At 49.6% G+C, this 25,313-nt stretch overlaps 1 protein-coding gene across 1 annotated transcript in view; it reads right to left on the bottom strand.

Annotated features, from left to right (window-relative positions):
• Window positions 1–21,133, bottom strand: part of MRPL18 (mitochondrial ribosomal protein L18) — a 183,742-nt gene extending 162,609 nt beyond the window's left edge. Inside the window, exon 1 of the mRNA XM_063926289.1 lies at window positions 20,957–21,133. Coding sequence (XP_063782359.1) covers window positions 20,957–20,993 — 37 coding nt within the window. The 5' untranslated portion in view covers window positions 20,994–21,133. The remainder of the gene's footprint in view (window positions 1–20,956) is intronic.
• Between the last annotated feature and the right edge of the window lie 4,180 nt (window positions 21,134–25,313).

The raw sequence follows: 25,313 nt of genomic DNA, 5'->3' as shown, positions 1-25,313 counted from the left end.
TGATATTTGACAGTGAATACAGGGCACAAACAGAGGATTTAAGCTGTATGAGGTGACTGAAATACACAGTAAAAAATACAAAACAGTATAAACTGGAGCACTATATATATATATATATATATATATATATATATATATATATATATATATATATATATATATATATAAATAAAATAAGAATTTACTTACCGATAATTCTATTTCTCATAGTCCGTAGTGGATGCTGGGGACTCCGTAAGGACCATGGGGAATAGCGGCTCCGCAGGAGACTGGGCACATCTAAAGAAAGCTTTAGGACTATCTGGTGTGCACTGGCTCCTCCCCCTATGACCCTCCTCCAAGCCTCAGTTAGGATACTGTGCCCGGACGAGCGTACACAATAAGGAAGGATTTTGAATCCCGGGTAAGACTCATACCAGCCACACCAATCACACCGTATAACCTGTGATCTGAACCCAGTTAACAGCATGATAACAGAGAAGCCTCTGAAAGATGGCTCACAACAATAATAACCCAATTTTTGTAACAATAACTATGTACAAGTATTGCAGACAATCCGCACTTGGGATGGGCGCCCAGCATCCACTACGGACTATGAGAAATAGAATTATCGGTAAGTAAATTCTTATTTTCTCTAACGTCCTAAGTGGATGCTGGGGACTCCGTAAGGACCATGGGGATTATACCAAAGCTCCCAAACGGGCGGGAGAGTGCGGATGACTCTGCAGCACCAAATGAGAGAACTCCAGGTCCTCCTCAGCCAGGATATCAATTTTGTAGAATTTTACAAACGTATTTGCTCCTGACCAAGTAGCTGCTCGGCAAAGTTGTAAAGCCGAGACCCCTCGGGCAGCCCACATTCCTTGTGGAGTGGGCATTTACAGATTTTTGGCTGTGGCAGGCCTGCCACAGAATGTGCAAGCTGAATTGTACTACAAATCCAACGAGCAATAGTCTGCTTAGAAGCAGGAGCACCCAGCTTGTTGGGTGCACACAGGATAAACAGCGAGTCAGATTTCCTGACTCCAGCCGTCCTGGAAACATATATTTTCAGGGCACTGACAACGTCTAGCAACTTGGAGGCCTCCAAGTCCCTAGTAGCCGCAGGCACCACCAATAGGTTGGTTCAGGTGAGACGCTGAAACCACCTTGGGGAGAAACTGAGGACGAGTCCTCAATTCCGCCCTGTCCGAATGGAAAATCAGATAAGGGCTTTTTCAGGATAAAGCCGCCAATTCTGACACGCGCCTGGCCCAGGCCAGGGCCAACAGCATGACCACTTTCCATGTGAGATATTTTAACTCCACAGATTTAAGTGGTTCAAACCAAAGTGACTTTTGGAACCCAAAACTACATTGAGATCCCAAAGTGCCACTGGAGGCACAAAAGGAGGCTGTATATGCAGTACCCCTTTTACAAACGTCTGAACATCAGGGACTGAAGCTAGTTCTTTTTGGAAGAAAATTGACAGGGCCGAAATTTGAACCTAAATGGACCCCAATTTCAGGCCAATAGACACTCCTGTTTGCAGGAAATGTAGGAATCGACCCAGTTGAATTTCCTCCGTCGGGCCTTACTGGCCTCGCACCACGCAACATATTTTCGCCAATTGCGGTGATAATGTTTTTGCGGTTACATCCTTCCTGGCTTTGATCAGGATAGGGATGACTTCATCCGGAATGCCTTTTTTCCTTCAGGATCCGGCGTTCAACCGCCATGCCGTCAAACGCAGCCGCGGTAAGTCTTGGAACAGACAGGGTCCTTGCTGGAGCAGGTCCCTTCTTAGAGGTAGAGGCCACGGATCCTCCGTGCGCATCTCTTGAAGTTCCGGTTACCAAGTCCTTCTTGGCCAATCCGGAACCACGAATATAGTGCTTACTCCTCTCCATCTTATCAATCTCAGTACCTTGGGTATGAGAGGCAGAGGAGGGAACACATACCCTGACTGGTACACCCACGGTGTTACCAGAGCGTCTACAGCTTATTGCCTGAGGGTCCCTGGACCTGGCGCAATACCTGTCGAGTTTTTAATCATGTGGAAGACTTCTGGGTGAAGTCCCCACTCTCCCGGGTGGAGGTCGTGCTGAGGAAGTCTGCTTCCCAGTTGTACACTCCCGGAATGAATACTGCTGACAGTGCTATCACATGATTTTCCGCCCAGCGAAGAATCCTTGCAGCTTCTGCCATTGCCCTCCTGCTTCTTGTGCCACCCTGTCTGTTTACGTGGGTGACTGCCGTGATGTTGTCCGACTGGATCAACACCGGCTGACCTTGAAGCAGAGGTCTTGCTAAGCTTAGAGCATTGTAAATGTCCCTTAGCTTCAGGATATTTATGTGAAGTGATGTCTCCAGGCTTGACAATAAGCCCTGGATATTCCTTCCCTGTGTGACTGCTCCCCAGCCTCGCAGGCTGGCATCAGTGGTCACCAGGACCCAGTCCTGAATGCCTAATCTGCGGCCCTCTAGAAGATGAGCACTCTGCAACCACCACAGGAGGGACACCCTTGTCCTTGGTGACAGGGTTATCCGCTGATGCATCTGAAGATGCGATCCGGACCATTTGTCCAGCAGGTCCCACTGGAAAGTTCTTGCGTGGAATCTGCCGAATGGGATTGCTTCATAGGAAGCCACCATTATACCCAGAACCCTTGTGCATTGATGCACTGAGACTTGGCTCGGTTTTAGGAGGTTCCTGACTAGCTCGGATAACTCCCTGGCTTTCTCCTCCGGGAGAAACACCTTTTTCTGGACTGTGTCCAGGATCATCCCTAGGAACAGAAGACACGTCGTCGGAACCAGGTGCGATTTTGGAATATTGAGAATCCAATCGTGCTGCCGCAACACTACCTGAGATAGTGCTACACCGACCTCCAACTGTTCCCTGGATCTTACCCTTATCAGGGAATTGTCCAAGGAAGGGATAACTAAAATTCACTTCCTTCGAAGGAATATCATCATTTCGGCCATTACCTTGGTAAAGACCCGGGGTGCCGTGTACCATCCATACGGCAGCGTCTGAACTGATAGTGACAGTTCTGTACCATAAACCTGAGGTACCCTTGGTGAGAAGGGTAAATTTTGACATGAAGGTAAGCATCCTTGATGTCCCGAGACATCATGTAGTCCCCTTCTTCCAGGTTCGCAATCACTGCTCTGAGTGACTCAATCTTGAATTTGAACCTCTGTACGTAAGTGTTCAAAGATTTTAGATTTAGAATCGGTCTCACCGAGCCGTCCGGCTTCGGTACCACAACAGTGTGGAATAATACCCCGTTCCCTGTTGCAGGAGGGGTATCTTGATTATCACCTGCTGGGAATACAGCTTGTGAATGGCTTCCAAAACTGTCTCCCTGTCAGAAGGAGACATCGGTAAAGCCGACTTTAGGAAACGGCTAGGGGGAGACGTCTCGAATTCTAATTTGTACCCCTGAGATATCACCTGAAGGATCCATGGGTCTACTTGCGAGTGAGCCCACTGCGCGCTGAAATTCATTGAGACGGGCCCCCCACCGTGCCTGATTCTGCTTGTAAAGCCCCAGCGTATACCGAGGGCTTGGCAGAGGCGGGAGAGGGTTTCTGTTCCTGGGAACTGGCTGATTTCTGCAGCCTTTTTCCTCTCCCTCTGTCACGGGGCAGAAATGAGGAACCTTTTGCCCGCTTGTCCACGAAAAGACTGCGCCTGATAATACGGCGTCTTCTCATGTTGAGAGGCGACCTGGGGTACAAACGTGGAATTCCCAGCTGTTGCCGTGGCCACGAGGTCTGAAAGACCGACCCCAAATAACTCCTCCCTTAATAAAGCAATACTTCCAAATGCCGTTTGGAATACGCATCACCTGACCACTGACGTGTCCATAACCCTCTACTGGTAGAAATGGACAACGCGCTTAGACTTGATGCCAGTCGGCAAATATTCCGCTGTGCATCACGCATATATAAAAATGCATCTTTTAAATGCTCTATAGGCAAAAATATACTGTCCCTATCTAGGGTATCAATATTTTCAGTCAGGGAATCCGACCACGCCAACCCAGCACTGCACATCCAGGCTGAGGCGATTGCTGGTCGCAGTATAACACCAGTATGTGTGTAAATACCTTTTAGGATACCCTCCTGCTTTCTATCAGCAGGATCCTTAAGGGCGGCCATCTCAGGCGAAGGTAGAGCCCTTACAAGCGTGTGAGCGCTTTATCCCCCCCCTAGGGGGTGTTTCCCAACGCACCCTAACCTCTGGCGGGAAAGGATATAATGCCAATAACATTTTAGAAATTATCCGTTGTTATCGGGGGAAACCCACGCATCATCACACACCTCATTTAATTTCTCAGATTCAGGAAAACTACAGGTAGTTTTTCCTCACCGAACATAATACCCCTTTTTTGGTGGTACTCGTATTATCAGAAATGTGTAAAACATTTTTCATTGCCTCAATCATGTAACGTGTGGCCCTACTGGAAGTCACATTCGTCTCTTCACCGTCGACACTGGAGTCAGTATCCGTGTCGGCGTCTATATCTGCCATCTGAGGTAACGGGCGCTTTAGAGCCCCTGACGGCCTATGAGACGTCTGGACAGGCACAAGCTGAGTAGCCGGCTGTCTCATGTCAACCACTGTCTTTTATACAGAGCTGACACTGTCACGTAATTCCTTCCAACAGTTCATCCACTAAGGTGTCGACCCCCTAGGGGGTGACATCACTATTACAGGCAATCTGCTCCGTCTCCACATCATTTTTCTCCTCATACATGTCGACACAAAAGTACCGACATACAGCACACACACAGGGAATGCTCTGATAGAGGACAGGACCCCACTAGCCCTTTGGGGAGACAGAGGGAGAGTTTGCCAGCACACACCAGAGCGCTATATATATATATACAGGGATAACCTTATATAAGTGTTTTTCCCCTTATAGCTGCTGTATAGTTAATACTGCGCCTAATTAGTGCCCCCCTCTCTTTTTTTAACCCTTTCTGTAGTGTAGTGACTGCAGGGGAGAGACAGGGAGCTTCCCTCCAACGGAGCTGTGAGGGAAAATGGCGCCAGTGTGCTGAGGAGATAGGCTCCGCCCCTTTTTCGCGGACTTTTCTCCTGCTTTTTTATGGATTCTGGCAGGGGTTAAATGCATCCATATAGCCCAGGAGCTATATGTGATGCATTTTTTTTGCCATCCAAGGTGTTTTTATTGCGTCTCAGGGCGCCCCCCCCCAGCGCCCTGCACCCTCAGTGATCGAAGTGTGAAGTGTGCTGAGAGCAATGGCGCACAGCTGCAGTGCTGTGCGCTACCTTGTTGAAGACAGGACGTCTTCTGCCGCCGATTTTCCGGACCTCTTCTGCCTTCTGGCTCTGTAAGGGGGCCGGCGGCGCGGCTCTGGGACCCATCCAAGCTGGGCCTGTGATCGTCCCTCTGGAGCTAATGTCCAGTAGCCTAAGAAGCCCAATCCACTCTGCACGCAGGTGAGTTCGCTTCTTCTCCCCTTAGTCCCTCGATGCAGTGAGCCTGTTGCCAGCAGGTCTCACTGAAAATAAAAAACCTAATCTAAAACTTTCACTAAGAAGCTCAGGAGAGCCCTTAGTGTGCACCCTTCTCGTTCGGGCACAGAGATCTAACTGAGGCTTGGAGGAGGGTCATAGGGGGAGGAGCCAGTGCACACCAGATAGTCCTAAAGCTTTCTTTAGATGTGCCCAGTCTCCTGCGGAGCCGCTATTCCCCATGGTCCTTACGGAGTCCCCAGCATCCACTTAGGACGTTAGAGAAAATATATGAGACCATGACGCACCTAGACCACCAGAGTACAGAATATAGTGACAGCAATACGTGTGATACAGGAGATGAAATAAATCGACACAACAGCTACAGACACACTCAGTCACCGGTACAATGCAGAAATTATTACATATAAACAATAAAACTTCATTGAACTAGTAGATCTACATATAATAGTGTTCACTCTAGGCTGTTTTAGCAGGGCGCCGCGCCGTCCGTTTTTTAGCAGGCAAAACCCGCCCTGCCCCTTTTGCGGCGCCCTGCTAGAACAGCCGCCCGCTTCCTGCCCTCCTGGCGTGTATAGATGCCGTGCGCATGCGCGCGGCATCCATTCACGCATTGGGAGAGGTCAGGGGGAAGCCCAGCACCGACGGAGGTGCGGGGCACGCCCCCAACAGTGACGTCGCCGGCCACAGACGCTCTCTATAGTAGCGTCTGTGGGCCGCACCGCCCCCTAAAATGACATCGGTGTGGCCACGCCCCCTAATTTGCATGGTCACACCCCCGTTTCGGGCGCGCGCGCACATGTGCCCCCGGAGTCCGGCGCCCTGCCCCTTTTCACTCCTAGAGTGAACACTATATAAATATGTATGAATATAGATATAACAATGCACAGTAACTACTGGATGTATATCACAGAATACTTGTACTAAATATTCAGGTAGCAGTACACTTGTTCTTAACTAATACTGTCTAAAATGACATGTAGAATACTTAAGTGCCTATAAATGCACAGCGCTGATGAGACAGGTGGCTTTACAGAGGAGACAGAGCCCTGCAGTCCCGGAGATCAGCCCAGCTAGTAGTGAAGATGGCGCCAAAATCTCTGTGCTCCTTGCCCTGGTGGATATAGTGAGCTCCCTGTGAAGTACAATGTCCACGCAAGCGGCGCGGTTTGTTCCCTGGGACCGCAATTTACCGGCGGGTCCCACCTGGGGGCCCCTCTTACCTCCTCCCTGATGTGCAGCCACGCAATCCTGGAGAGTGTCAGCGGTGGTGTGTGATGACCGGTGCACCTCCGCTGCAAGTACCCGGGAACCCAGCCGCGGAAGTATGCAGCGCTGCTGGGGAGGTTGATAGAGCTGCAGCACAGAATGTCAGAGTGACATCCACCATGCTGCGGCCCTTGAAGTCTTCTTAAAAGCTCTTTTCAGGGCTGCCTAGCGCAGCCCCACCTGTTAGTGACCTGCTCTGCAGGCACCAACTTACAAACTGAGCTTCAGTACCTGGAGGTGAGGGGTTATAGAGGAGGTGGTGCAATGCATCCTGGGAACAGTCAAAGCTTTAGCCTGTTTGTGCCTCGGATCAAGATCCAACTGTACACCCCAATGTATTCCCTGTGGAATCCCAGTGTACCTCGCTGCAGAAAAGAACACTGCTGCCAGTCTACAGTTTGCTAAAGATCAGCTGGAAGAGCCAGACTATTGTAACAATGTTTTGTGGACAAGTGAGTCCAAAATAGAGCTTTTTGGTTTAATTAAAAAGCGCTATGGATGGACAAAGGAAAGAACACTGCATTACAGCATAAAAACCTCATACCATCCGTGAAACACGGTGGTGGTATCATGGTTTGGGCATTTTATGCTGCATCTGGCCAGGGATGACTTGCCATCACTGATGGGACAATAAATTCTGAATCATACCAGAATATTCTAAAGGAAAATGTCAGGACATCTGTCTATAAGCTGCATCTCAAGAGAACGTGGGTCAGACAGCAAGACAACGACTCAAAGCACACAAATCACTAGTCGAATAGTTAAAGAAGAATAAATAATAAGATTTTACTCACCGGTAAATCTATTTCTCGTAGTCCGTAGTGGATGCTGGGAACTCCGTAAGGACCATGGGGAATAGACGGGCTCCGCAGGAGACTGGGCACTCTAAAAGAAAGATTAGGTACTATCTGGTGTGCACTGGCTCCTCCCTCTATGCCCCTCCTCCAGACCTCAGTTAGGATACTGTGCCCGGAAGAGCTGACACAATAAGGAAGGATTATGAATCCCGGGTAAGACTCATACCAGCCACACCAATCACACCGTATAACTCGTGATACTATACCCAGTTAACAGTATGAAATATAACTGAGCCCCTCAACAGATGGCTCGACAATAACCCTTTAGTTAGGCAATAACTATATACAAGTATTGCAGACAATCCGCACTTGGGATGGGCGCCCAGCATCCACTACGGACTACGAGAAATAGATTTACCGGTGAGTAAATTCTTATTTTCTCTGACGTCCTAGTGGATGCTGGGAACTCCGTAAGGACCATGGGGATTATACCAAAGCTCCCAAACGGGCGGGAGAGTGCGGATGACTCTGCAGCACCGAATGAGAGAACTCAAGGTCCTCCTCAGCCAGGGTATCAAATTTGTAGAATTTAGCAAACGTGTTTGCCCCTGACCGAGTTGCAGCTCGGCAAAGTTGTAAAGCCGAGACCCCTCGGGCAGCCGCCCAAGAAGAACCCACTTTCCTCGTGGAATGGGCTTTTACTGATTTAGGATGCGGCAATCCAGCCGCAAAATGCGCCAGCTGAATTGTGCTACAAATCCAGCGAGCAATAGTCTGCTTAGAAGCAGGAGCACCTAGTTTGTTGGGTGCATACAGGATAAAAAGCTAGTCAGTTTTCCTGACTCCAACCGTCCTGGAAACATAAATTTTCAAGGCCCTGACTACGTCCAGTAACTTGGAATCTTCCAAGCCCCTAGTAGCAGCAGGCACTACAATAGGTTGGTTCAAGTGAAAAGCTGATACCACCTTAGGGAGAAACTGGGGACGAGTCCTCAATTCTGCCCTATCCATATGGAAAATCAGATAAGGACTTTTACATGACAAAGCCGCCAATTCTGACACACGCCTGGCCGAAGCCAAGGCCAATAACATGACCCCTTTCCACGTGAGATATTTCAGATCCACAGTTTTAAGAGGCGCAAACCAATGTGATTTCAGGAAACTCAACACCACGTTGAGATCCCAAGGTGCCACAGGAGGCACAAAAGGGGGCTGAATATGTAGCACTCCCTTTACAAATGTCTGAACTTCAGGCATTGAAGCCAGTTCTTTCTGGAAGAAAATCGACAGAGCCGAAATCTGGACCTTAATGGAACCCAATTTTAGGCCCATAGTCACTCCCGACTGTAGCAAGTGCAGAAAACGACCCAGCTGAAATTCCTCTGTAGGGGCCTTCCTGGCCTCACACCACGCAACATATTTTCGCCAAATACGGTGATAATGGTTTGCGGTTACTTCTTTCCTGGCTTTTATCAGCGTAGGAATGACTTCCTCCGGAATGCCCTCTTCCATTAGGATCCGGGATTCAACCGCCATGCCGTCAAACGCAGCCGCGGTAAGTCTTGGAACAGACAGGGCCCCTGCTGTAGCAGATCCTGTCTGAGCGGTAGAGGCCATGGGTCCTCTGATATCATTTCTTGAAGTTCTGGGTACCAAGCTCTTCTTGGCCTATCCGGAACCACGAGTATCGTTCTTACTCCTCGCCTTCTTAAGATTCTCAGTACCTTTGGTATGAGAGGCAGAGGAGGGAACACATAAACCGACTGGTACACCCACAGTGTCACTAGAGCGTCCACAGCTATCGCCTGAGGGTCCCTTGACCTGGCGCAATTCTCTTTAGCTTTTTTTGAGGCGGGACGCCATCATGTCCACCTGTGGCCTTTCCCAACGGTTTACCAACAGTTGGAAGACTTCTGGATGAAGTCCCCACTCTCTCGGGTGTAGGTCGCGTCTGCTGAGGAAGTCTGCTTCCCAGTTGTCCACTCCCGGAATGAACACTGCTGACAGTGCTAAGACGTGATTTTCCGCCCATCGGAGAATCCTTGTGGCTTCTGCCATCGCCATCCTGCTTCTTGTGCCGCCCTGTCGGTTTACATGGGCGACTGCCGTGATATTGTCTGATTGGATCAGCACCGGCTGGTTTTGAAGCAGGGGCCTTGCCTGACTTAGGGCATTGTAAATGGCCCTCAGTTCCAGAATATTTATGTGTAGGGACGACTCCTGACTTGACCAAAGTCCTTGGAAATTTCTTCCCTGTGTGACTGCTCCCCAGCCTCGAAGGCTGGCATCCGTGGTCACCAGGACCCAGTCCTGTATGCCGAATCTGCGGCCCTCTAGAAGAAGAGCACTCTGCAGCCACCACAGCAGAGACACCCTGGTCCTTGGAGACAGGGTTATCAGCCGATGCATCTGAAGATGCGATCCCGACCACTTGTCCAAGAGGTCCCACTGAAAGGTTCTTGCATGGAACCTGCCGAATGGAATTGCTTCGTATGAAGCTACCATTTTTCCGAGGATTCGTGTGCAGTGATGCACCGATACCTGTTTTGGTTTCAGGAGGTCTCTGACTAGAGATGACAGCTCCTTGGCTTTCTCCTGCGGGAGAAACACTTTTTTCTGTTCTGTGTCCAGAACCATCCCCAGGAACAGTAGGCGTGTGGAAGGAACCAGCTGTGGAATGTTTAGAATCCATCCGTGCTGTTGTAGCACTTCCCGAGATAGTGCTATTCCGACCAACAACTGCTCCTTGGACCTCGCCCTTATAAGGAGAACGTCCAAGTACAGGATAATTAAAACTCCCTTTTTTCGAAGGAGTATCATCATTTCTGCCATTACCTTGGTAAACACCCTCGGTGCCGTGGACAGTCCAAACGGCAGTGTCTGGAATTGGTAATGGCAATCCTGTACCACAAATCTGAGGTACTCCTGGCGAGGATGGTAAATGGGGACATGCAGGTAAGCATCCTTGATGTCCAGGAATACCATGTAATCCCCCTCGTCCAGGCTTGCAATAACCGCCCTGAGCGATTCCACCTTGAACTTGAATTTTTTTATGTATGTGTTCAAGGATTTCAAATTTAAAATGGGTCTCACCGAACCGTCCGGTTTCGGTACCACAAACAGTGTGGAATAGTAACCCCCTCCTTGTTGAAGTAGGGGCACCTTGACTATCACCTGCTGGGAATACAGCTTGTGAATTGCCTCTAGCACAGCCTCCCTGCCCAAGGGAGTTGTCGGCAAGGCAGATTTGAGGAAAACGGCGGGGGGGGGGGGGGGGGGGGGGGACATCTCGAATTCCAGCTTGTACCCCTGAGATACTACTTGAAGGATCCAGGGATCCTGTGAGCGAGCCCACTGATCGCTGAAATTTTTGAGGCGGCCCCCCACCGTACTTGGATACGCCTGTGGAGCCCCCGCGTCATGCGGTGGGCTCAGAGGATGCGGGGGAAGAATTTTGATTCTGGGAACTGGCTGACTTGTCTCTGTGCAGAAAGGAAGCGCCTTTGAGCCGCTTGCTTTTCTGAAGCCGAAAGGACTGTACCTGATAATACAGTGCTTTCTTAGGCTGTGAGGAAACCGGAGGTAAAATATTTTCTTCCCAGCTGTTGCTGTGGATACGAGGTCCCAGAGACCATCCCCAAACAATTCCTCACCCTTATAAGGCAGATCTATGTGCCTTTTAAAGTCAGCATCACCTGTCCAGTGTCGGGTCTCTAATACCCTCCTGACAGAATGGACATTACATTAATTCTGGATGCCAGCCGGTAAAATATCCCTCTGTGCATCCTTCATATATAAGACGACGTCTTTAATATGCTCTTATGTTAGCAAACTAGTATCCCTGTTTGACAGGGTCACAGACCACGCTGCAGCAGCAATATCTGCAGGTCTCAGTCTAGTACCTGAGTGTGTAAATACAGACTTCAGGATAGCCTCCTGCTTTTTATCAACAGGTACCTTCAAAGTGGCCGTATCCTAAGACGGCAGTGCCACCTTTTTTGACAAACGTGTGAGCGCCTTATCCACCCTAGGGGATATCTCCCAGCGTAACTTATCCTCTGGCGGGAAAGGGTACGCCAACAGTAACTTTTTAGAAATTACCAGTTTCTTATCGGGGGAACCCACGCTTTTTCACACACTTCATTCACTCATCTGATGGGGGAACAAAACACTGCCTGCTTTTTCTCCCCAAACATAAAACCCTTTTTTTTTTTTTTTTTTATAGTGGTACTTGGGTTAATGTCAGAAATGTGTAACACATTTTTTATTGCCGGGATCAAGTCACGGATGTTCCTAGTGGATTGTGTATATGTCTCAACCTCGTTGACACTGGAGTCAGACTCCGTGTCGACATCTGTGTCTGCCATCTGAGGGAGCGGGCGTTTTTGAGCCCCTGATGGCCTTTGAGACGCCTGGGCAGGCGCGGGCTAAAAAGCCGGCTGTCCCATAGCTGTTACGTCATCCAGCCTTTTATGTAAGGAGTTGACACTGTCAGTTAATACCTTCCACCTATCCATCCACTCTGGTGTCGGCCCCACAGGGGGCGACATCACATTTATCGGCATCTGCTCCGTCACCACATAAGCCTCCTCATCAAAACATGTCGACACAGCCGTACCGACACACCGCACACACACAGGGAATGCTCTGACTGAGGACAGGACCCCACAAAGCCCTTTGGGGAGACAGAGAGAGAGTATGCCAGCACACACCAGAGCGCTATATAATGTGGGGATTAACACTATAACTGAGTGAATTTTCCCCAATAGCTGCTTGTATATACAATATTGCGCCTAAATTTAGTGCCCCCCCTCTCTTTTTAACCCTTTGAGCCTGAAAACTACAGGGGAGAGACTGGGGAGCTGTCTTCCAGCTGCACTGTGAAGAGAAAATGGCGCCAGTGTGCTGAGGGAGATAGCTCCGCCCCTTTTTCGCGGACTTTTCTCCCGCTTTTTTATGGATTCTGGCAGGGGTATTTATCACATATATAGCCTCTGGGGCTATATATTGTGATTATTTTGCCAGCCAAGGTGTTTATATTGCCCTCAGTGCGCCCCCCCCCCCAGCGCCCTGCACCCATCAGTGACCGGAGTGTGAGGTGTACATGAGGAGCAATGGCGCACAGCTGCAGTGCTGTGCGCTACCTTGGTGAAGACTGAAGTCTTCTGCCGCCGATTTTCCGGACCATCTTCATGCTTCTGGCTCTGTAAGGGGGACGGCGGCGCGGCTCCGGGAACGAACACCAAGGACGGGTCCTGCGGTCGATCCCTCTGGAGCTAATGGTGTCCAGTAGCCTAAGAAGCCCAAGCTAGCTGCAAACAGGTAGGTTCGCTTCTTCTCCCCTTAGTCCCTCGTTGCAGTGAGCCTGTTGCCAGCAGGTCTCACTGTAAAATAAAAAACCTAAAATATACTTTCTTTCTAGGAGCTCAGGAGAGCCCCTAGTGTGCATCCAGCTCGGCCGGGCACAGAAATCTAACTGAGGTCTGGAGGAGGGGCATAGAGGGAGGAGCCAGTGCACACCAGATAGTACCTAATCTTTCTTGTAGAGTGCCCAGTCTCCTGCGGAGCCCGTCTATTCCCCATGGTCCTTACGGAGTTCCCAGCATCCACTAGGACGTCAGAGTAATAAAGTTTTGGAATGGCCAAGTCAAATTCCTGACATTAATCTAATTGAAATGTTGTGGAAGGACCTGAAGCAAGCAATTCATGAGAGAAACCCCACCAACATAACAGAGCTGAAGCTGTTTTGTAGGGAGGAATGGGGTAAAATTCCTCCAAGCCAAGTGATGACCTCCAAGCCAAGTGATGACCTCCAAGCCAAGCCAATGTTCAGGACTAATCAACAGTTATCGCAAATGTTTATATGCAGTTATTGCTGCACAAGGGGGTCATACCAAATACTGAAAGAAAAGGTTCACCTACGTTTGCCATTCACAGATATGTAATATTGGATCATTTTCCATAATTAAAAAAATGAGCACGTCTCATTTTTTTGCATCATTTGTTTGATTTAGTTGTCTTGATCCACTTTCAGGACTTGTGTGAGGTAGTTTTAGGGCAAATTTAAGCAGAAATATAGAAAATTCTGAATGGTTCACAAACTTTCAAGCACCACTGTGATTGTACTATGTATTTGCGTGACCAATCTCAAAATATTAACTGATTGGACATTCTGAATCATCCAGCACGTCCGATAGAGCCAAGAATTTGGGAGCAGCAAATCTGTCACATCAGGAAGTGTATGCTGACCCTGCCCACGTGACTAACATTTTCATTGTCCCTTCAAAAGGGAGGAAAGGGAAATGTCTCCTGCCTCGGGTAGGAACGCAGATATTGTGGCTCAAACAATGTGAAATATCTTACAGTGTATGTCCATGATATCAGACTGTCACACAAAATATCTCACCGAGCTTCAGTGGGTAGGATCCTGGAAGGAGGGTTCCTATCCAAGGACTCTGAGGGAATTCTCCAAAATACAAGCCTCCAGACACCTTGTGGGTAATTCACTGCAATAAACCTTGCACTTAATTTCCAATGCCATGGGTATACCCGTTTCCAATTTAAAAAATGCACGCAGGGTTGTTATCTTTGAAAACCCCAACACGCATACAAAAAATAATAATTATAGTTACTGGTCCAGCGGTCTAGCCTCCATCTTTGCACTGGGGACGGGGCTGTTGAGAGATTTAGGCCCCATTTATCAAGCCCTGGAGATTAAGAAATAGCACATGATAAAGTACCAACCAATCCGCTCCTTACTTCAATGTCACAGGGTATGTTTAAAAAATGACAGTTAGGAGCTGGTGTGCTGGTACTTATCACCATGCTATTTATCACTCTACAAGGCTTGAAAAATCTGGGCCATAGTTCTTCAAGCTGCTCCTCGTCCAAAACTTCCAAGTACAGGCTTGCCGCAGCATGACATGACTGAATGATATTGTTAGCGATATCGTCCAGTGTGTATGCACTATGGGGGTGATTCAGACCTGATCGTAGATGTGCTAAATTTAAAACATCTACGATCAGCTTCCCTGACATGTGGGGGGGGGGACCTGCACAGGGCTAGCCCGCCCCGCATGTCAGGCCCTGCCCCTTCGCACAAGTACAAAAGCATTGCACAACGGCGATGCTTTTGTACTTCAGAGTAGCTCCTGCGCGCTGGCAGGGAGCTACTAGTCGCTGCCCAGTTCGCCGCGGCTGCGTGTGACGTCACACAGCCGCCGCGGCCCACCTTTCCCCCCAACGGTCTGGGCATGCCTGCGTTGCCCGGACCGCGCCCCCTAAACGCCACCAGCCTGCCCCCTCCCCCTAGTGACCGCCTATGTCTGTCAAGCAGGCAGAGGCGATCGCTGGGCAACGACAGCTGTCAACTGTCTGGCTTGTGCCGGTGCACTGCAGTTCAGAACTGATCACTCCTGTGCGTCTGAATCAGCACCAACATCGGCTGCCTGGGAGGGTAGGAAAAATAAGAATTTACTTACCGATAATTCTATTTCTCGGAGTCCGTAGTGGATGCTGGGGTTCCTGAAAGGACCATGGGGAATAGCGGCTCCGCAGGAGACAGGGCACAAAAAGTAAAGCTTTCCGATCAGGTGGTGTGCACTGGCTCCTCCCCCTATGACCCTCCTCCAAGCCTCAGTTAGGTACTGTGCCCGGACGAGCGTACACAATAAGGGAGGAATTTTGAATCCCGGGTAAGACTCATACCAGCCACACCAATCACACCGTACAACTTGTGATCTAAACCCAGTTAACAGTATGATAACAGAGGAGCCTCTGAAAGATGGCTCCCTACAACAATAACCCGAATTAGTTTACAATAACTATGTACAATTATTGCAGATAATCCGCACTTGGGATGGGCGCCCAGCATCCACTACGGACTCCGAGAAATAGAATTATCGGTAAGTAAATTCTTATTTTCTCTATCGTCCTAGTGGATGCTGGGGTTCCTGAAAGGACCATGGGGATTATACCAAAGCTCCCAAACGGGCGGGAGAGTGCGGATGACTCTGCAGCACCGAATGAGAGAACTCCAGGTCCTCCTTAGCCAGAGTATCAAATTTGTAAAATTTTACAAACGTGTTCTCCCCTGACCACGTAGCTGCTCGGCAAAGTTGTAATGCCGAGACCCCTCGGGCAGCCGCCCAAGATGAGCCCACCTTCCTTGTGGAGTGGGCCTTTACAGATTTAGGCTGTGGCAGGCCTGCCACAGAATGTGCAAGTTGGATTGTGCTACAGATCCAACGAGCAATCGTCTGCTTAGACGCAGGAGCACCCATCTTGTTGGGTGCATACAATATAAACAACGAGTCAGATTTTCTGACTCCAGCTGTCCTTGCAATATATATTTTCAATGCTCTGACAACGTCCAGTAACTTGGAGTCCTCCAAGTCACTTGTAGCCGCAGGCACTACAATAGGCTGGTTCAGATGAAATGCTGACACCACCTTAGGGAGAAAATGCGGACGAGTCCGCAGTTCCGCCCTGTCCGAATGGAAAATCAGATATGGGCTTTTGTAAGATAAAGCTGCCAGTTCTGACACTCTCCTGGCCGAAGCCAGGGCTAGTAGCATGGTCACTTTCCATGTGAGATATTTCAAATCCACATTTTTAGTGGTTCAAACCAATGAGATTTTAGAAAGTCCAAAACCACATTGAGATCCCACGGTGCCACTGGAGGCACCACAGGAGGCTGTATATGCAGCACTCCCTTAACAAAAGTCTGGACTTCAGGGACTGAAGCCAATTCTTTCTGGAAGAAAATCGACAGGGCCGAAATTTGAACCTTAATAGATCCCAATTTGAGACCCATAGATAATCCTGATTGCAGGAAATGTAGGAATCGACCCAGTTGAAATTCCTCCGTCGGAGCACTCCGATCCTCGCACCATGCAACATATTTTCGCCAAATGCGGTGATAATGTTGCACGGTTACTTCCTTCCTTGCTTTAATCAAAGTAGGAATGACTTCTTCCGGCATGCCTTTTTCCTTTAGGATCCGGCGTTCAACCGCCATGCCGTCAAACGCAGCCGCGGTAAGTCTTGAAACAGACAGGGACCCTGCTGAAGCAAGTCCCTCATTAGAGGTAGAGGCCACGGATCTTCCGTGATCATCTCTTGAAGTTCCGGGTACCAAGTCCTTCTTGGCCAATCCGGAACCACTAGTATCGTTCTTACGCCTCTTTGCCGTATAATTCTCAATACTTTTGGTATGAGAGGCAGAGGAGGAAACACATACACCGACTGGTACACCCAAGGCGTTACCAGCGCGTCCACAGCTATTGCCTGCGGATCTCTTGACCTGGCGCAATACCTGTCCAGTTTTTTGTTGAGGCGAGACGCCATCATGTCCACCATTGGTCTTTACCAACGGGTTACCAGCATGTGGAAGACTTCTGGATGAAGTCCCCACTCTCCCGGGTGAAGGTCGTGTCTGCTGAGGAAGTCTGCTTCCCAGTTGTCCACTCCCGGGATGAACACTGCTGACAGTGCTATCACATGATTCTCTGCCCAGCGAAGAATCCTTGTAGCTTCTGCCATTGCACTCCTGCTTCTTGTGCCGCCCTGTCTGTTCACATGGGCGACTGCCGTGATGTTGTCCGACTGGATCAACACCGGTTTTCCCTGAAGCAGAGGTTCTGCCTGGTTTAGAGCATTGTAGATTGCTCTTAGTTCCAGAATGTTTATGTGAAGAGACGTTTCCAGGCTCGTCCACACTCCCTGGAAGTTTCTTCCTTGTGTGACTGCTCCCCAGCCTCTCAGGCTGGCGTCCGTGGTCACCAGGATCCAATCCTGTATGCCGAATCTGCGGCCCTCCAATAGATGAGCACTCTGCAACCACCACAGAAGAGATACCCTTGTCCTTGGAGACAGGGTTATCCGCTGGTGCATCTGAAGATGCGACCCTGACCATTTGTCCAACAGATCCCTCTGGAAAATTATTGCGTGGAATCTGCCGAATGGAATTGCTTCGTAAGAAGCCACCATTTTTCCCAGGACTCTTGTGCATTGATGTACAGACACCTTTCCTGGTTTTAGGAGGTTCCTGACAAGCTCGGATAACTCCTTGGCTTTTTCCTCCGGGAGAAAAACCTTTTTCTGAACCGTGTCCAGAATCATCCCTAGGAACAGCAGACGAGTTGTTGGCATTAACTGGGATTTTGGAATATTCAGAATCCACCCGTGCTGTTTTAGCACTTCTTGAGACAGTGCTAATCCCATCTCTAGCTGTTCTCTGGACCTTGCCCTTATCAGGAGATCGTCCAAGTATGGGATAATTAATACGCCTTTTCTTCGAAGAAGAATCATCATCTCGGCCATTACCTTTGTAAAGACCCGAGGTGCCGTGGACAATCCGAACGGCAGCGTCTGAAACTGATAGTGACAGTTTTGTACGATGAACCTGAGGTACCCCTGGTGTGAGGGGTAAATTGGAACGTGGAGGTACGCATCCTTGATGTCCAAGGATACCATAAAGTCCCCTTCTTCCAGGTTCGCTATCACTGCTCTGAGTGACTCCATCTTGAACTTGAACTTCTTTATGTACAGGTTCAAGGACTTCAGATTTAGAATAGGTCTTACCGAGCAATCCGGCTTCGGTACCACAAATAGAGTGGAATAATACCCCTTTCCTTGTTGTAGAAGAGGTACCTTGACTATCACCTGCTGAGAGTACAGCTTGTGAATGGCTTCCAAGACCGTCTCCCTTTCGGAGGGGGACGTTGGTAAAGCAGACTTCAGGAAACGGCGAGGTGGATCTGTCTCTAGTTCCAACCTGTATCCCTGAGATATTATCTGCAGGATCCAGGGATCTACCTGCGAGTGAGCCCACTGCGCGCTGAAATTCTTGAGACGACCGCCCACCGCCCCCGAGTCCGCTTGAGAAGCCCCAGCGTCATGCTGAGGCTTTTGTAGAAGCGGGGGAGGGCTACTGTTCCTGGGAAGGAGCTGCCTGTTGCTGTCTCTTCCCCCTTCCTCTGCCTCGTGGCAGATATGAATATCCCTTTGCTCTCTTGTTTTTAAAGGAACGAAAGGGCTGCGGTTGAAAAGTCGGTGTCTTTTTCTGTTGGGGAGTAACTTGAGGTAAAAAGGTGGATTTCCCGGCTGTAGCCGTGGCCACCAAATCTGATAGACCGACTCCAAATAACTCCTCCCCTTTATACGGCAAAACTTCCATATGCCGTTTTGAGTCCGCATCGCCTGACCACTGTCGCGTCCATAAACTTCTTCTGGCCGAAATGGACATAGCACTTACCCGTGATGTCAGTGTGCAGATATCCCTCTGTGCATCACGCATATAAAGAAATGCATCCTTTATTTGCTCTAAAGACAGTAAAACATTGTCCCTATCCAGGGTATCAATATTTTCAATCAGGGACTCTGACCAAGCTACTCCAGCACTGCACATCCAGGCTGTCGCTATAGCTGGTCGTAGTATAACACCTGTATGTGTGTATATACTTTTTTGGATATTTTCCATCCTCCTATCTGCTGGATCTTTAAGTGCGGCCGTCTCAGGAGAGGGTAACGCCACTTGTTTAGATAAGCGTGTGAGCGCCTTGTCCACCCTAGGAGGTGTTTCCCAGCGCGCCCTAACCTCTGGCGGGAAAGGGTATAAAGCCAATAACTTCTTTGAAATTAGCATCTTTTTATCGGGGGCAACCCACGCTTCATCACACACCTCATTTAGTTCTTCTGATTCAGGAAAAACTATAGGTAGTTTTTTCACACCCCACATAATACCCTGTTTAGTGGTACCTGTAGTATCAGCTAAATGTAACGCCTCCTTCATTGCCAAAATCATATAACGTGTGGCCCTACTGGAAAATACGGTTGATTCGTCACCGTCGCCACTGGAATCAGTGCCTGTGTCTGGGTCTGTGTCGACCGACTGAGGCAAAGGGCGTTTTACAGCCCCTGACGGTGTTTGAGGCGCCTGGACAGGCACTAATTGATTGTCCGGCCGTCTCATGTCGTCAAACGACTGCTTTAGCGTGTTGACACTATCCCGTAATTCCAAAAATAAAGGCATCCATTCTGGTGTCGACCCCCTAGGAGGTGACATCCCCATATTTGGCAATTGCTCCGCCTCCACACCAATATCGTCCTCATACATGTCGACACACACGTACCGACACACAGCAGACACACAGGGAATGCTCTTAACGAAGACAGGACCCCACTAGCCCTTTGGGGAGACAGAGGGAGAGTTTGCCAGCACACACCAAAGCGCTATATATGACAGGGATAGCCTTATAATAAGTGCTCCCTGTATAGCTGCTTTTATAATATAATTTTTGCCACTATTTTGCCCCCCCTCTCTTGTTTTACCCTGTTTCTGTAGTGCAGTGCAGGGGAGAGACCTGGGAGCCGTCCTGACCAGCGGAGCTGTGTAAGGAAAATGGCGCTGTGTGCTGAGGAGATAGGCCCCGCCCCTTTTTCGGCGGGCTCGTCTCCCGCTCTTTAGTGGATTCTGGCAGGGGTTAAATATCTCCATATAGCCCCCGGAGGCTATATGTGAGGTATTTTTTAGCCAAATAGGTTTTCATTTGCCTCCCAGGGCGCTCCCCTCCCAGCACCCTCAGTGACTGCCGTGTGAAGTGTGCTGAGAGGAAAATGGCGCACAGCTGCAGTGCTGTGCGCTACCTTTAGAAGACTGAGGAGTCTTCTGCCGCCGATTCTGGACCTCTTCTTGTTTCAGCATCTGCAAGGGGGCCGGCGGCGAGGCTCCGGTGACCATCCAGGCTGTACCTGTGATCGTCCCTCTGGAGCTGATGTCCAGTAGCCAAGAAGCCAATCCATCCTGCACGCAGGTGAGTTCACCTCTTCTCCCCTAAGTCCCTCGTTGCAGTGATCCTGTTGCCAGCAGGACTCACTGTAAAATAAAAAAACTAAGCTAAACTTTTCTAAGCAGCTCTTTAGGAGAGCCACCTAGATTGCACCCTTCTCGGCCGGGCACAAAAATCTAACTGAGGCTTGGAGGAGGGTCATAGGGGGAGGAGCCAGTGCACACCACCTGATCGGAAAGCTTTACTTTTTGTGCCCTGTCTCCTGCGGAGCCGCTATTCCCCATGGTCCTTTCAGGAACCCCAGCATCCACTAGGACGATAGAGAAAACACTATGCGATATCACTCATGGAGTGTATAGCCTAGTAGTGTGTATCCACCGTGACAGTTGTGATTTATATGGACTACAAATAATAAAGTGTCCTGCTCATAACAGCTTAAATTGAAATAAGTGTTTATATATTGATGTATATATTGTGCTGTGTAAGCAAACACGGCACCACTACTGAAAAACGTCCTTTCACAGAAGTATCGACAGTCGCCTAACAGTACTTCACACCAACACATAACTAAGCAACCCATGATGAGCAGCATAAAGCCGTCTTACCTAGAATAAGATTTCTGCTTCGCCTAAGCATGGACATGGTTACATAAAAGTTCCTTCAGCATTAGTATAACATTGGTAATATGTTATTTGCCGCTTTCAGCCGGGATTACTGTATCTCACAGGGCACGGGGACAACACAGGGCGCAGACATATTTCATGTGGGAAACTTCCGCTGCCCTTACTATGAATTGTTAACAAGCGGCCATGTTTGTTGTGGGCATCTTTCGGCTTCCGTTCATGCTCATATAAACAACAAATATAAGCGGCGTCTGATCTGATGTTGGAAATGGTTAGAGGGCGGCGTGACTGAGTCGCTGTGTTTACTTGTATTTATATAGTGGTATGGAGTCCGCAATGTTTACAGTAGACGCAGTTTGGGAGTATGTGTCAACCTGCCGGTGAAACAAGCAGATGGTCCCTTTATTAGAAACCAGTTTAGTTAGCATTAGGCTGTCCATTATGAGAATGACGGGTGACTGTAGTTTCTGCTCCAGGTCCAGGAGGGATCAAATGCTGTGCTTATGGTCTGTGATAATCGTTTTAGTACAACCCCTTTCTCTGACGTCCTAGTGGATGCTGGGAACTCCGTAAGGACCATGGGGAATAGACGGGCTCCGCAGGAGACTGGGCACGCTAAAGAAAAGATTAGGTACTATCTGGTGTGCACTGGCTCCTCCCTCTATGCCCCTCCTCCAGACCTCAGTTAGAATCTGTGCCCGGCCAGAGCTGGGTGCTCCTAGTGGGCTCTCCTGAGCTTCCTAGTAAAGAAAGTATTTATTAGGTTTTTTATTTTCAGTGAGCTTCTGCTGGCAACAGACTCACTGCTACGTGGGACTAAGGGGAGAGAAGCAAACCTACCTGCTTGCAGCTAGCTTGTGCTTCTTAGGCTACTGGACACCATTAGCTCCAGAGGGTTCGAACACAGGCACCTGTCCTCGATCGTCCGTTCCCGGAGCCGCGCCGCCGTCCCCCTCGCAGAGCCAGAAGAACAGAAGCTTGAAGACGACGAAATCGGCGGCTGAAGACTCCTGTCTTCATTAAGGTAGCGCACAGCACCGCAGCTGTGCGCCATTGCTCCCAGCACACTTACACACTCCGGTCACTGTAGGGTGCAGGGCGCTGGGGGGGGGGGGGGGGGCGCCCTGGGCTGCAATTGAAGTACCTTTTGGCATAAAAATACATATATACAGTCTGGTACTGTATATATGTAAAAACCCCCGCCATTTTTTCACACAGAAAGCGGGACAGAAGCCCGCCACTGAGGGGGCGGGGCCTTCTTCCTCAGCACACCAGCGCCATTTTCTCTTCACAGCTCCGCTGGAAGCAGCTCCCCAGGCTCTCCCCTGCAGTATCCAGGTACAAGACGGGTTAAAAAGAGAGGGGGGGGGGGGGGCACATAAATTTAGGCGCAAATAAGACATATAAAGCAGCTATTGGGTAAATCACTTATTATCAGTGAGAATCCCTGTGTTATATAGCGCTGTGGTGTGTGCTGGCATACTCTCTCTCTGTCTCCCCAAAGGACTTTGTGGGGTCCTGTCCTCAGTCTGAGCATTCCCTGTGTGTGTGCGCGGTGTGTCGGTACGGCTGTGTCGACATGTTTGATGAGGAAGGTTACGTGGAGGCGGAGCAAGGGCAGATAAGTGTGGTGTCGCCCCCGTCGGGGCCGACACCTGATTGGATGGATATGTGGAAGGTCTTAAATGACAATGTAAACTCCTTACATAAAAGGTTTGATGACGCTGCAGCCTTGGGACAGCCGGGGTCTCAGCCCGCGCCTGCCCAGGCGACTCAGAAACCGTCAGGGGCTCATAAAAGCTCTCTATCTCAGATGGTTGACACAGATGTCGACACGGAGTCCGACTCCAGTGTCGACGATGGTGAGGCACATTTACAGTCTAAAATGACCAAGGCCATCCGATACATGATTATTGCAATGAAAGATGTATTACACATTTCTGAGATTACCCCTGTTAATACCAAGAGGGTTTATATGTTTGGGGAGAAAAAGCAGCCAGGGACTTTTCCCCCATCTGATGAATTAAATGAATTGTGTGAAGAAGCGTGGAGTTCCCCTGATAAGAAATTAGTGATTTCTAAGATGTTACTAATGGCGTACCCTTTCCCGCCAACGGACAGGTTACGTTGGGAAACATCCCCTAGGGTGGACAAGGCACTGACACGCTTATCTAAAAAGGTGGCCCTGCCGTCTCAGGATACGGCCGCCCTAAAGGAGCCTGCGGATAGAAAGCAGGAAGCTATCCTGAAGTCAGTGTATACACATTCTGGTACTCTACTGAGACCTGCTATTACTTCAGCCTGGATGTGTAGTGCTGTAGCAGCGTGGACAGATACTCTGTTAGACGACATAGATTCCCTCGACAGAGATACTGTTTTGCTAACCCTGGGCCATATCAAAGACGTCGTCTTATATATGCGGGATGCTCAGAGGGACATTTGCCTGCTGGGCTCTAGAATTAATGCTATGTCCATTTCTGCCAGGAGGGTCTTATGGACTCGGCAATGGACAGGAGATGCTGATTCTAAAAAACACATGGAGGTTTTGCCTTATAAGGGTGAGGAATTGTTTGGGGACGGTCTGTCGGACCTCGTGTCTACAGCGACAGCTGGAAAGTCGACTTTCTTGCCTCAGGTTTCCTCACAGCCTAAGAAAGCACCGTATTATCAAATGCAGTCCTTTCGTTCCCAAAAAGGCAAGAGGGTCAGGGGCGCATCCTTTCTTGCCAGAGGCAGGGGTAGAGGTAAGAAGCTGCACCATGCAGCCAGTTCCCAGGAACAAAAGTCCTCCCCTGCTTCCACTAAGTCCACCGCATGACGTTGGGGCTCCACAGGCGGAGCCAGGTGCGGTGGGGGCGCGTCTCCGAAACTTCAGCAACCAGTGGGTTCGCTCACAGGTGGATCTCTGGGCTATACAAATTGTATCTCAGGGATACAAGCTGGAATTCGAAGCGACTCCCCCCAGCCGTTACCTCAAATCAGCCTTGCCAGCTTCCCCCATGGAAAGGGAGGTAGTACTGGCGGCAATTCACAAGCTGTACCTCCAGCAAGTGATTGTCAGGGTCCCCCTCCTTCAACAGGGAAGGGGTTACTATTCCACAATGTTTGTGGTACCGAAACCGGACGGTTCGGTGAGACCCATTCTGAATTTAAAATCCTTGAACACTTATATAAAGAAATTCAAGTTCAAAATGGAATCGCTCAGAGCGGTTATTGCAAGCCTGGAATAGGGGGATTTTATGGTGTCGCTGGACATCAAAGATGCTTACTTGCATGTCCCCATTTACCCACCTCACCAGGAGTACCTCAGGTTTGTGGTACAGGACTGTCATTACCAGTTCCAGACGTTGCCGTTTGGCCTGTCCACGGCACCGAGAATATTTACCAAGGTAATGGCCGAAATGATGATACTCCTTCGGCAGAAGGGAGTTATAATTATCCCGTACATGGACGATCTCCTCATGAAGGCGAGGTCCAGGGAGCAGTTGTTGATCAGCGTAGCACTCTCTCAGGAAGTGTTGCAACAGCACGGCTGGATTCTGAATGTTCCAAAGTCGCAGCTGATTTCTACGACGTGTCTGCTTTTCCTGGGCATGATTCTGGACACAGAACAGAAGAAGGTGTTTCTCCCGGTGGAGAAGGCCCAGGACTTAGCATCTCTGGTCAGGGACCTCCTGAAACCAAAACAGGTATCTGTGCATCACTGCACGCGAGTCCTGGGAAAGATGGTGGCTTCATACGAAGCCATTCCCTTCGGCAGGTTCCATGCGAGGATCTTTCAGTGGGATCTGTTGGACAAGTGGTCCGGATCGCATCTTCAGATGCATCGGCTGATCACCCTGTCCCCAAAGGCCAGGGTGTCTCTTCTGTGGTGGCTGCAGAGTGCTCACCTTCTCGAGGGCCGCAGGTTCGGCATACAGGACTGGGTCCTGGTGACCACGGATGCAAGCCTCCGAGGGTGGGGGGCAGTCACTCAGGGAAGAAACTTCCAAGGGCTGTGGTCAAGTCTGGAAACTTCTCTACACATAAATATACTGGAACTAAGGGCCATTTACAACGCCCTGAGTCAAGCAGAGCCCCTGCTTCGAAACCGGCCAGTACTGATTCAGTCAGACAACATCACGGCGGTCGCCCATGTGAACCGCCAGGGCGGCACAAGAAGCAGGATGGCAATGGCGGAAGCCACAAAGATTCTTCGGTGGGCGGAGAATCACGTGTAAGCACTGTCAGCAGTGTTCATTCCGGGAGTGGACAACTGGGAAGCAGACTTCCTCAGCAGACACGACCTCCACCCGGGAGAGTGGGGACTTCATCAAGAAGTCTTCACACAGATCGCAAA

Source organism: Pseudophryne corroboree, chromosome 6 (assembly GCF_028390025.1).
Source record: "Pseudophryne corroboree isolate aPseCor3 chromosome 6, aPseCor3.hap2, whole genome shotgun sequence".
NCBI lineage: Eukaryota > Metazoa > Chordata > Amphibia > Anura > Myobatrachidae > Pseudophryne > Pseudophryne corroboree.
The sequence above is the reverse complement of the archived record's forward strand: the minus strand, read 5'-3'. Positions and strand labels throughout refer to the sequence as shown.